This window comes from Phyllostomus hastatus, unplaced genomic scaffold (genome assembly GCF_019186645.2).
Source record: "Phyllostomus hastatus isolate PE091 unplaced genomic scaffold, TTU_PhHast_1.1 phas_scaffold_46, whole genome shotgun sequence".
Classification (NCBI taxonomy): Eukaryota; Metazoa; Chordata; class Mammalia; order Chiroptera; family Phyllostomidae; genus Phyllostomus; species Phyllostomus hastatus.
In genome coordinates, this window is record NW_025334032.1 from 36,873,279 (window position 1) to 36,886,895 (window position 13,617).

Sequence of the window (13,617 nt, forward strand, 5' to 3'; positions counted from 1 at the left end):
ATTTACTGCTTCACTTAATTACTGTTACAGTGCTGGGTAAACGACTTGAGATCGCTGACTCTTCCGCCGTAAACCTCTGCAGTCACGTACGGAAAATGGGGAAAGACCACTGAGCTTACAGAATAACAGCGAGGGTTAAACCGTGTAGCTTACACCTGCATTTGCTGAGTGTGTGTCCAGGGAACACAGGGCAGGAAAAGTAATGAACGTCCGTTTCTGAAAGATAAAACAAACTGCTGGAAACATTGCCACTGGCGTGTGAAATGTTTCCTATGAATTTTAATGTCTCCAAAGGCTATCTTGTGTACGTGGTTTTATCCAGTTACTACGTGTTCAAATGGTACTTTCGATACCCAAGAATGATCCTCTTTCAGAGAGCTTATCCGTGAAAGCCCTCATTAACGACATTAATGACACCGACGTGGACATCGGAACTTGAAATCATTTCTCCACCAAGCTGGAAACATGGTTTAGCAGAGCTGGCCATGGGAAGGACTGCTTACAGAGCTAAAGAAATCCCCGGACTTGAAACGTATGTTTAAAGTCTGGTTATGAACTTAATTAATGTTAACTTCTCGTACGTTTGTAAGTCGAAAAGCTTCCTTAGCTAATTTTAAAGTTATTGCAACAATTTTAATGGAAGGAGTTGACAGATCTACATTTTAATTAAAGTGATCTCGGTTGGCACTCTGAATGGTGAAGCAACAGATTGACAGCTTCTGTATAAAAACACTTTCCGTGATTAACATACGACCTAATTCTGGGCATTATACTTAATTATAGAATTTCCTAAACCTAAAACTTTGTAAGTGGTTTCATGTATAAATTCTTTTGGAATATTAAATTGCCGAAGCTGTCAAAATATCCATTATTATATATCTGCTCAGATTAAATGAAATAAACATTTGGAAATGAAATAAATAAATACATACTTGGATATGGAACTATATCTGAGATATAAAAGGCAAATAAAACAGGAAGGTCATACTAACAAAACTTCTGAGGGGCTGATGGCACTTAAGTTTCATTTGGATTTTTATGGTATGCATTTAAAATATGGCTTGCTATTTGTAGCAAAATATGGCTTACAAATTGTATTGCTATTTAAATCTTAAGCCCTGATATATAAAAATGTGTATGTGCATGTTAGGATCTATCAGGATAGTATGAAGATGTTGAAATATTAACATGAAGATGAGAAATTCAAAAAGGTTTTATCACTCGAAGGAAACAAATTAACATACATAATATAAGCTCTGATGGATTACCCTTTTGGAAAAATTAAGTAGATTTAGAGAAAAATCACAGAGATGGTATAGACTTCCCATAAAGCTCCCACCCCATGTTCAGTTTCCTCTATAATTAAGATTGCATTAATATGTATTTGTTACAATTAATGAACCAGTATCGATACATTCTTTTTTTTCAGATTTTATTTATTTATTTTTAGAGAAGGAAGAGGAGAGAGAGAGAGAAACATCAATGTGCAGTTGCTGGGGGGTGTGGCCTGCAACCCAGGCATGTACCCTGACTGGGAATCCACCCTGTGACACTTTGGTTCGCAGCCCGTGCTCAATCCACTGAGCTACACCAGCCAGGGCAGATACATTCTTATTAACGGAAGCCCACAGTGTGCTCAGGTTTCTTCAGTGTTTCCACGATGTGCTCTCTGTGGGCCTGAGTGGGAACTCAGGACCCTGCACTCCACTCAGTGGTCGTGTTTCCTTAGGACCCTCTTGGCTGTGACTGCTTCTCACACTAGCGTTCTGCCGAGTGTCCGAGTGTCCTCTGTTCCACGGGGCCTTAAGAAGCACCCCTGCTCGCCAGCCCCTGAGCAAAGCAGACCGTGAGTCCATGCCTGCCTGCCCAGGGTTTGCATTTCAGCAGGGAGCTGGTGCTCTGCTTTTTAAAATTTAACTTTGGGATGAAAGAATGTCTTATTGTCAATTAATATTTAATATAACCGTGGTGGGACTTCTGATTTTTTTTCTGTCATCATCAGAAAAAATGTGAGATGCCATTTACGGATTCATTGCAGAAACATAGGTATTGTATCTCCAGTATGTAGAAGATACCTTTGTTTTTTTTAATATTTGGGAAATACTGATTTCCAAAAGTTATTTGTTTACGATGAAACTGTAGAATTGGAGGGAAGAGTAGTCAGTTGGTTGTTGCCGACAGGGAAACATCATCAAAAAATTATATTTTGTGTTCAAGTTTATCTGGTGATTGACCAAAGAAGCTTTTCATACAATTGCTACTTAAGCTAGGTTCCAGAAAAGCAAGGATACACCCAGACAAGCACACACATTATCAGAAAGGTGGGCAGGGTTTCTGGCCAATCCGTGTTGCCAGTCGTTGCTGATTATAACTATTTTGGGTTGGAGTAGCTGAAGAATCTCAAAAGCAACATTCTGTTGAAAGCTTTGGCACTAGGACTTGATAGGGGGCCAAGGCCTATTAAACAAAGAAAATAGGAAAATTCCAGGAATAAAGGTGTTCTGTGGCCATGGAAATTTGAGTCAGTTAAATTATTCTTGGCAGACAAGTGGCTACATACAACTCTATTTTTTTCCTTAGAAATGACCATGTTGAAAGCATCGCATTTGTACGAGTCTGTGGGAGGGGGTGCTGGGTTTTCCTGTTCAGGGGTGATCTGAATTAATGGCAGCACTGGCCGTCAGCAGTGGGCGTAGACGCCAGTCACTGGAACCTGTATTTGCTTTCAGACCTACAATAGTGGGAACACCTACTATGTACCCTGTAACCTTTGAATAGTCAGGCTTTTCGAAGATGCCATCCATACCTATTTAATTAAACATATGGCCATTCATGAATCCTTCTAGAAAGCAATTTTGTGAGCTACATTTCCAGCTACCTTGGCCAGGCTCTTTGAACAATTTCATTCTTCCTTCTCTCGAGTTTTTCCACTGTGTTCACATTTCAAATCAGTTTCCATAGTGACATCTGGTGGTGGTTTGGGGATCCTAGAGAGCTTGTTTGGAATGATCAACATTTTTACTTAACAACTTTACATTTCGGCTTCCTTCCGTTTTTTTCCCCCCTTTATTAACAACTTTTCCTGAGAATGTCTTCATCATATTCTTGAGATTGGAAAGCTATGCATTTACTTGTGTAATGTTTCACTAAAGCAAAGATACGGTTCCTCATAATGTGGCCGGCGAGCTCATATAACTAGCGTGGGTGAACTTGTCTTCTGAGCTCAGAGTATCCAATGTACAGAATCACGCAGCAGCATCCCCAGCCCGCCTGCTGCAAGGCCCTGGAGCCTGTGGAGAGAAAGGTGTCGTTTTCTGCACGCTCCTTCTGACGGCCTTTTCTCTTGCAGCCTTGGTACTCTTCCCGTCCCGCAGGAAAGCCCGGGCTTGCTTGTTACCTAGTTGCGTCCTATTGTTTCAGGAAGTGAAAGAGGAAATAAAAAAAAATAGGAGCAGAGATGGCAGAGAAAGAAGGAAAGACAGAAGGAAAGAAGGCGACTAGATTTCGTATATGGATGTATATACGTGCCAGATAAGATACAGTATTATTGTGTGTATGGGTTAAAGGGAAATCTATGTTGAACTAGAGCTTAAAGATGTACGGTTTTTATTGGTTCCTTAGAGAATTGTTTTCTAGGAAAAGTGAATTCATAACCTGGTGTGCAAAAAGTAGTTCCTGAAAGTTGGATGGTAACTGATCGTACATTGAGAAAAATAGGAATGAGGTCGAGTTTTGAGAATAAATGCAGTAGGTTGGTTGATTCACTTCCAGTCATGGGTAGGAGTCTAAAGATGCTAACCAGGAGTCTTCATAATAGTTTTGAAAGTTTGTTTCTCCTCTGTGAATCAAGGTAACTGCTGAAGTTACAGAAGAAGTCCATCTGTGTAAACGCTAGCTGTGCCCTAGGAAGGGCTGGGAACAGAAGTGCAGGAGTGAGGACTTAAAGTGACGGAGAGAATAAATGCTCTGTTTGGTGCAGCATCTGGACAGTTGGGTGCTGGTCCCCTCAGAAACCAGGACCCCTGTGAAGAATGCTTGGGGTTCCGATGAGCCCCTGATTAATGAGGTGTCTCACTCGAGTCTAAAATCTGTGTGTGCAGCCTCCTGAAGTTGGGCGAATCATTTCATCTTTATTTAAACCCAAGAGAGTTGCTCTGAGGGTTTCTGAGGGTTTGCCAGTCTACCGTTCTTGATTCCGAGATGCTAAGCTTGGGTTTACTGGTCTTTTCTTCGCAGATTATCTAGAGTATTTCTAGCCTTTCCTGAACTCTTCCACTCTTCCTGGAATCCAGATGGGAGCACAGTGAGGCCTTCAGCCTGTGCCCAGGGTCTTGGGGGGATGTATCTTGCGACCGAACACACATTTAAAAAGCAGAATGTAAAATAACTTTGCACATGTATGTGCTTTCCCTACCTACGTTATGTGTTTAGTATAGTGCTTAGAATCAGAATCCACAGTTCAAATAATGCTCAGGCACCCGACCCTGAACCTTGTGGCCAAGCACGGTCCTTGGATCTTCTCTCCTTTGGTGTCCTGATTCCACCAGTTGAGAACTCCTTGTAGCCCCCTCCCCATGGTCCCCAGCATCCCAGGTGCTGTGGGGTGGGTGACCGTGAAGCTGTGGCTCATGATAGTCTAGCCTGCCGGCAAGGCGCCTGTGCTCTGGAATCAGACTGTCGACTCGGATCCCAGTTCTACCCAGTAACCATTGACCGTGGCCTTGTTCCTTTCACTCTAAAGCCTGGACAAGTCGATCACTTTGTCGGAGCTTCCGCTTCCTCCTTTGTAAAGCTGGGATGAAAATCACACAGTTTTGGTGTTCTTTAAACCACTCGATGCGGGTAGAGCACCCAGGGAAGTCCTTGGCATACAGCAAATAGTCGTCGTATTAAAGTGGTACAGACACAGTAAATATGCTTGTATTAATATGAATTTGAGCATTTTGGTTAGAAGAGATTATTCGGCGTGCCCTCCTTCTCCTTTGACAGTCAAAATTTTCCTTTATAGCTACGTATAAGCTGTATTAAATAATTTTGTGTGTTCTTTCTTCTAGAAGGGTGTGGTAATTAAAATATATCAAAACATAACCATCTTAGCAATCACTGTCAAATTTAAAAATATAGCCCACGAATGAATGAAATATCTCTTAGCATCTCAATTATGCATAGTTAATATTTAAATTGCTAATTAACTCACTCTTCGTTTTCTTCCGTATTAAGTGGAGCTACTTTGCTGCCTCCCTTTTAACCTTTGTTACTACCTGGAGGTGACCTGACATTCAGAATCTCCCCTTCCTGACCTGTCCGGGGTCAGGCGGGGTCAGGCGCAGAGAAGGCGTGGCTGCTGCCACTCACGGTGCAGCCTGGGCACTCCCGGACCAGGCTCAAGGTGGGACCCGCTGGAAAATGGGTAGCTGGCTTTGCCTGTGATTTCAGCCTCGTAGTATACTCCCATTTTATATTTTTCCCTTCCATCCAGACACCAGAGAAAACCATCCCGTATGAACAAACATTTGATACATTCCTTCTGAACATTGCCATGTTAAAAAATGGATGACCTTCAAGTCCAGCTTGCCTTTTCAGAGTCTTCACACTGAATTTTGATACCGCACTTTTGTCACGGGGACAATAGGACTGATGGAATTTTGCCGGCAGCGGAGTCAGAGACGCACGGCGACTGAACTCCATCCTGTGTGCCAGTGACTGTGCCCCTGGGGAAGTGCCCCATCTCTCTTCCCCTCGGTACAGGCATCCTTGGTACAGGGGCAGCAACAGCACATGCGCAGGCGGGTTGGAGACAGGAGTGAGTGAGGCGATGCCTGCGAGACAGGGCTCCTCGTACGGGACACGGAACCCATTTGTTTCCATAATTACTGTTGTCAGTCAATGCCTACGAATCATAGTTGGAGGGACACACTTCTAAAAAGTGGATAGCAGCGCAGACTGTTCAAGGATTAGGACTCAAAAGAGGTGAAGACAAGCGCCGTGTACCCCGTCCTCTTGAAATTTTCTAGTAATACTTCATCCGCCAGATGAATTATGTTACACTTTAACGACATGGCAGAACACAGGAGGAGCGAGTGTGCGTTCATTTGTTACCGTGTAATCCTAGGAGAGAGAACGTGCTGGTATTATTCCCAGACTGCTTTGCCTCAGTTCGGGGCGGGGGACGGGGCGGGGGGGGATCATGAAAAACGAAACCAGCAAAGATGACTTTCTCTCGGTTACTAAGAGCCCTCTTCTTTCGAGCTAAAAACCTTGTTTTACTAATTTAGTGAGAGAGAGCATAGACTGCGTTTGGACCAGAGGAAAAGGAAAATGTGTTTGAGCTTGTCCGACAGTTGTTTCTGCTGCATACAGGGGCCAGTTAGCTCCTTTTTATTTAAGAGTTCTGAGGCTTTATTTTATATTTCTATGAGTAGTATGATAGGCCCATTTATACATTTTAAATAGTTGCTTATTTGAGGTAGCTAATAGGAGAGAAATCTCATTTATTTTGCATATTGGGTAACATTTAACACTTCCAAAAAGGTTTACAACTTACAAGGAGCAAACTTAACTAAATAATAAAATGTAAATAATCATAAAATGCTTACTGCTATTCAGCAGCATTATAATGACTATTGCTTTGTTAATTCTTCACAAACCTTCAAAACAGAAAGGCATTCAACAGGAAATTTCAGTGATTTGAGGGGTGTAGGATTCCAAAGCCCATCCTGGACCACAGTGTTGAACCCCAAAAGGAGTGCTGGTTCGGAGGGTTTAACACACCAGAGCACGTGCAGCGACGTGCTGGGCATGTGCTGGGAGAGCCAGAGGGCAGGGTGACACCTGGGACCGCAAAGGTCGGCTTTGCCTTAGAGGAGGGGCTGTTTTCGGCGGTCACCACCCCGAGAAGAGGTTCGTCCCCGGATCAAGCGACGGTTCCACTAATTTCAGAGGCTGGGCCACATCGGCACGAGCGCCCCCTTCTTTGTGATCACATGACTCCAGTTTTCACTAGTTGACTTACTGAGATTTGGGTCCTGGTTTGGGTCCTAATGGAGGACTTTTCTGTATCTGCTCCAGTTAAGATGTACATTCATTTTTGTTCACTGGGCTTTGGGTAAGGTGCTGGGTGCACTAATATTTCAGAAGCCTGGGGCCTCGGCCTTTTCGGAGCTTACGGTGTAAGTGGGAGAACTTGCGTTTTGAGCGCTCTGGTGGCCGTGCCAGCTGTTCAGCGTGAGTAAAAGACACCGAAGGTCTGTGTCCACAGGAGACCTGAGCAGTCCGGTGCTCTGGGACTTGGAAAGGCCGTCCCCCGTGTTTCTCAGCTGCCTAAAGGGTGCGTCTGCCCAGCTGAGCTGTGCAGAGGAGTGTGCTCCAGCCTCTTCCTCTGAACTCCGGCAGGGGTCCCGTGACGTGGCGCGGGGAGCCGAGGTGCTGGACTGTGGGTACTCGGGTCTGGGCCGCGGCTCCGGGCTTGTCTGCGGCTCCCTGCTTAATTAACATCCAGAAGAGTCAGCCAGGCTTACCCAACCATAAACTTCATCCTCGGAAAAGCAGAGTACTCGGGCATTCGATGGGCTCTCACTACCCATCCGTCTCATTGGGCGGTTTTGAGAACTGGACGAGATATTTGTAAAGGGCTTCCCCGAGTGCCTTGCCCCTGATACGAATGATGACAGCCAATACTTTAATACCCAGTGTTAGGTGCCAGGTCCCGTTCTGATCGTTCTGTGTGTGTGGGTTTATTTAGTCAGCTTCTGAGGAACGTGCTGTCTTTAGCTCCATTTTATCGGAGAAGGACACGGAGGCACCGAGATCAGCCAAGTTGCTGCAGATCACACAGCCGTGACACATTAGCCCTGGGTACATCAGAGTTGGTACGCAAGGTGACACATTCTCAGCGTGGCAGTGGTGGTGGTGGTGGTTGTTGTTGTTGACATGCTCCTCTATTAATGCGTCTTCTCTCCCTCCAGGGGTCATCGAGACTTCCGATCGCCTGGACCGCGAGTCCGCCCCCCACTACTGGCTGACGGTCTACGCCACCGACCAGGGCGTGGTGCCTCTGTCCTCGTTCATAGAGGTCTACGTCGAGGTGGAGGACGTCAATGACAACGCGCCGCGGACGTCAGAGCCAGTGTATTATCCAGAAATCGTGGAAAACTCTCCCAAGGACGTGTCGGTCGTCCAGATTGAAGCGTTTGACCCGGACTCTAGCTCCAGTGACAAGCTGACGTACAAAATCACAAGTGGAAACCCACAAGGGTTCTTCTCAATACACCCGAAAACAGGTACGTGTCGGTACTGTTGCATGAAATGTTTTTGTGTGTCTTCTCGTGATCGGGGGGACTGAAAATACGATGTTCCACTCTTCTTCAGTTTTTAATAAATCGTTTTCCTCTTGAGTTGTTCAAAGTAAGTCTTTAGCCAATGACAATTTAATCCACGTTTGTTTCTCTTTTGAAGTTGCTTTCGTGAAGCTATTTTATGATTTTGCTCATTCATGGAATTTTACGTGCAGGTTAAAAAGCAAAGGTTGTTTCAGGAGTAGCTCCTACATTAGTGGTATTATCTTAAACTTACGGCAAATTCTTCTGCTGTTAAGTATTCCAATTTTTAAAAAAGATTTTATTTATTTATTTTTAGAGAGGGGAAAGGAAAGAGAAAGAGAGGGAGAGAAACATCAGTGTGTGGCTGCCTCTCGCACGCCCCCTACTGGGGACCTGTCCCACAACCCAGGCCTGTGCCCTGAACTGGGAATTGAACCAACGACCCTTTGGTTCGCAGACCGGTACTCATTCCACTGAACTGTACCATCCAGGGTCCAATTTTCTTAACTACTTTCTATGAAGAATGTCACGAGTTTATTTCACAATTCACAGGTGGTTTTTTGTTGTTGTTGTTGTTGTTACAGTGTTTGGAACTTTTTCACAGAGCAGTGCTGAGTCTCTGCAGGCAATAAGGAGCAAGATTAAACTATTTGTAGATTGGGAACAGTTGCTTTCTTGAACTGATAACTCAAGATTTCCCTCTGTTTTCTCAATGTCCAACCCCCTGCTTCTAAGCAGATGGCTTCTTGGCTGCAAAATCCTTGAAAATTTCTGATCCTTGTTCTTTTATGTTGGACAAGACATCTACTTTTTGCTTAGTCCTCAGTTTTTATTGTTATTGTTAATACTATTATTTATTATTTAGCAAAAACAGAGGTCCAGCCTAGCTGTCACGTGCGCAGTGAAAGCTGGCTGTCAGTCGTGCATGAAAAGGTGGGCTCAATGCTCTTCAGCTTCCTGACTAGAGTTAAAACAAGACAGTTTATTTGTAGGAAAGTAGAAGTTCTCGTCACGTAGATCACTGGCCTTTGAGCCCAGCTGTGTCTGTGATTCAGCGCTTCTCTGTGGCATCTCATTCTGAATCCCAAAGAGAGGGGTGCGCTCTGGTTTACGAACCTCGGTCACATTCCGCTTACCGCGTCTCTCCTCGTCCTCGGGGAGCTGGCCTGTCTGTTCAGGCCCTGGGCTGCCCGCGGGATGTATGTCCGGGAACTGACACACAAAAGTGAATATTACAGAGACATTCTCAGCTTCCTTAGCGGTCTTTGTTCTCCCCCTTTTGTACCATTTTTATGTCATGATTGCTGAGTGTGAAGGAAGCAAGAAGCGTGCATTCAATGTCAGTGTACCCAGATGTCTGGAAAGACACCTGATAGAGATTGTGTGTGTGTGTGTGTGTGTGTGTGAGAGAGAGAGAGAGAGAAGAGAGAGATTCATGTCTTAAAAATCCTGTGAAAATGTTAGTTTTAAACCCCTTGTCAGTATCCTTCAACCTGTCATTCATAGGGACTGTCTCTCTTGAGAGTTGGAAGTAAGCATCAGTGCAAGCTGGATGTCTCAGGGTTTTCTTTTGCTTTGAGATCGTTCCTAACGCCCTCCTCTTTGGCCACGTGCTGATGTCCTGCTCCGGCAGAGAACTGCGGTGAGGCTGGCGTCGTAGAAAACCAGTAATTGATGGAGCCGTAGAAGAACTTAATTATACAGGAGAGAAGTGGGAGCTGAGTGGCTTTCTGTCGGAAGCACGGCAGGCCGGGGGCGAGCCCCGAGCCCGTGGAAGAGGGCTGGAATTAAGAGATTACACGAGAACACGAAGACTTGAGACCCATCTCTAAATGATTAATTAAAGGCTTGTTTAAGCAAAACAGTTGCAGACTCTGTTTACTGCACAAGCGGCAACCAAGTCCAGTCTCCTCTTTGTGAAATCCACCAAAAGAAAACTAAGAGCTAAAAACTAGAGGGCACTACCAAATATAAAACAAGAAAAGGCAGAAATTTATAACGGTTTTGAGAGAGGATTTCAGAGTTGAACTGTTTGCCAGAAAGCAAGGGAGAGCAAGGTGTCACAGACCTGGAGAAACAGAAAAATCTAGGTGTTACCGCCCTGAGGTGGTAATTCATGAATGTAACTGCCTTCTTCTAAAAACAATTTGATGCATTGGACTTTAAAATATTTTCATTTTCCTCATGTTGTCTATCATTTAGATTAGGGTAACTTTTCTGTAGAAGAGACAAGCAAGAAAGCCGTGAACGGCCTTTTGACTATCTGAGCAAATATGGGTGTGGACATAATGTGCATTGGAGGAGAAAGAGAAAGAAGAAAGAAACTTGAGGAAGTTCTGTGTGTGAGAGCGCTCTTGCGGGGAGCCTTGAAACCCTCGTTATCTCTGTCCGGGCCCTCGGAAGTGAGGATGTCACTGCCGTGTCGCTGTGTCTCGCGGCCATGGGATTAGCAGTGCGGCATCGCCGCCCCCTTTTCTGTCCCCCTGTCCTTAGCAGCTCTAAGGCAGAGTGGTCTGCAGGGACCTCCGCCTTGTCACCGTCAGGGAGACCCCAGCCCCCCCACAGTCCGCAAGCAGCCCCCAGACCCCCGGGCGGGAAGCACACGCATCCTGCCTGAAGGACAGCGAGAGAGAGTCCCCGAGGGTCACGGACAAGCTGCATCTTCTTGCGGGCCGAGGGCCGGTGACCGTGGGGACAGAACAGCTGTAGTCCTCCCCTCTGTTTGCTGTGCGCGTGGGGGTGTCTGTTGTGAAGGACGTTGCAGACTGCAGGGCAGCGCAGAAGTCTGGTCCCTCCCCCAGCTGCCCGGTGTTTCCTGGGATCAAGAAATCACCGTAGCCTCGCCTGGGCACCAGTCAAGAATGTAGTTAACACGGCTTCACAAGGTCTAGCGGACTCTATGGCCTCAACGCAGCAGGAGGTTTGGGCTTGGTCCTCAGGCCCAAGTGGGATGTTTGTTTCCAAGGGTACTTCTGCTCAAAACTGTTAAAGCTGACTTCTTTTTAATAGGTAGCCTAGTATGATTGGAGGCCAGACTGTGGAAGCCGACGAAAGACAGCCTGGCAGAGAAAGTTCCCGTGACTTACTGACCCAGATCACCACCCGGGGACCCTCGATCCCGTTACTTAATCATTAATGGCCGAGTGAGAAAGTTCCTGGGCTGGGCATGGAGAGGCCTGGGCGGCAGTGTGGCTTTCCCTGCGGGATCCCGGGGAAAATGGGCTTGCAAGTCCTTCCCCCCTGTGCCTGGTGATGAGTGTGTTTGCACGCCCATCAGGGTACAGGTGTGCAGAGCACAGCGCACTCAGAACCTCGTGTGGGAGAGACGCCACAGCCACTCTCGCTTGCCTGCGTCACCTTTGCCCTGTTCACTGTACAGCAGGCAACACGTGTGTGCATGTCCTTTGGATACGCAGATTCAGTGAAGTAAAAGGAGTCCAACTTGCTCCTTCGTGGGGAGGATACATTGAAGACCCCGGTAATCAGGCTGGCTGGAGGGAGCTAGCATGTGTTGCCATGGCGATCATTTGTTAGTGCATCCAGGGTGTGCTGAGCTTCTGCCTTGCACTCGGCACACTAAGGGATGCTCTGAAGGTGGGCGGTCTGCCGCCCATCAGGGAGCAGAGGCAGCCCGGGGGGTCCAGGGTCGTGTGCGGCAGGCTCGGGTCCACACTCCTGGGGCAGCGGGCAGCACGCCGGTGCGGCGGGAGTAGTAAGGAGGCTGAGGTCTCTGCGGAGAGCTACGGGGCTCGACGCTGAAGGTAGTGAAAGTGAGCAGATGGAGAAAGCGGGGGGGTGTGGACATCACGCTGGGGGACGCTGGGAAGCGGTGGTGAGTTAATGGCCGAGAGAGGGAGTGACATGGCTGTGTGGGAGAACAGCCACGCTGGATGGAAAACCTCAAACACCAGAACGAGGGTGAGCGGGTGACATGTATGAGATTTCTGTAAACAGTGACCTGTGTTCCAGAGCCTCCACCACGCAGTCCCCTGGAACGTGTCGCGTAAACACAGATCCAGTGAGCTCACCGACTCGCTCTGGAGAGGAGGAAACCGCCGCCGCGGCCTTTTCTCCCTTCGTCATACAATGGCAAAAACAAAATAAAATGAGACAGAAAACCTTCTTAGGACTGGGTTTGATCATCTGAATTTTGGGTTCTAAATGACAAGTTTGAATGGACATTTTCGAATGTTTATCTTTCGGCCAAAACTTTCGTGCTTATTCCCGTGCCAGGAACTGTCCTTCTGTGCCTCAGATGGTTCTTATTATGTTGTTTTTCTTTTTCAGGGGGAGCAGGCCAAAGAGAGTTGATCTGCTTTCCCCTTTTCTGATAGACACACACACTTGTGTTGGCACCAGGATTTTTTTAAAGCCTTGTTTGGTTTATGTCCAGCATCAGTTTGGGTAAATACGCGTCTTCTGGTGTAAATCATGCGCGTGTGCAGGGCGGGAGACTGATGATAAGGGGGCAGAGCGGGAGGGTGTCTGAACCCCCACAGCCCCAGCCCCTGCACCCGAGTGCGTCACTCACGGCGTCCTCCGTGATCTGTCAAGGACGGCGAGGAAGGGGAGTCCCGAGCCGTGGGTGGGCGCCAGCGTGGGCCTCACAGGTCCCATTGTCCACAAGCGACCTCAGGAAGCCGGAACGACCCAAGGAGAGCGTCTCTTTAGCCCGGGTTATCAATTTGAACTTGGGAGGAGTTTGTGCAACTGAGAACGGGCAGATAATCTTGGAAGTGCTCCTTTAGAAAAGACCATTGTTTTTATTCTCCTATCTCTGTGTTTGGTATTTTCCATGGTTAGGGCTCAGAGCAAGTGTTGCTTTTCACTTGTGGAAAGTTCTGTTGAAGGACACCAGGCATACAGTGAACGGCACACATTTCAAGTCTCCGGTCCGATACGTTGTGATGTAGCTGTGAACCTGTGAGACCGTCACCGTCAAGTACAGTCGTACTCACGCCTCCCCAAAGTGTCCCCTTGCCTCACCGATTTCCCTCCCCCTCCCTCCCTGCCCCCCCCAGGCCACCACTGATCTGCCTTCCATCCCTGTGTGTCAGTCTGCCTTTTCTAGAACCTTAGATGAACGGACCCACGTGGTGTGTGCTCTTCCTGTGCTGAAGCTCCTTGCACTCGTCATGCTTACTTTGCGGCTCAGGCACGTGGCAGTGGGTCCCCACACTAGTGCGTCCCTCTCATCGCCCCGTACATCCCTCGTGGGGGTGCCCTGCAGCTTGCTCCTGCAGTCACCTGTGAGTGGGTGGTGGTGTTCCGGCCACAGGTAGAGCTGCTGTGTGCACTG

The 13,617-nt window shown here is 47.1% G+C and overlaps 1 protein-coding gene across 2 annotated transcripts in view; it reads left to right on the forward strand.

The window, feature by feature from the left end:
* Positions 1-13,617, forward strand: part of FAT1 (FAT atypical cadherin 1) — a 127,257-nt gene that overhangs the window by 48,960 nt on the left and 64,680 nt on the right. For both annotated transcript variants that reach the window (XM_045821178.1, XM_045821179.1), the window contains exon 3: positions 7,965-8,279. In XM_045821178.1, coding sequence (XP_045677134.1) covers positions 7,965-8,279 — 315 coding nt within the window. The remainder of the gene's footprint in view (positions 1-7,964; positions 8,280-13,617) is intronic.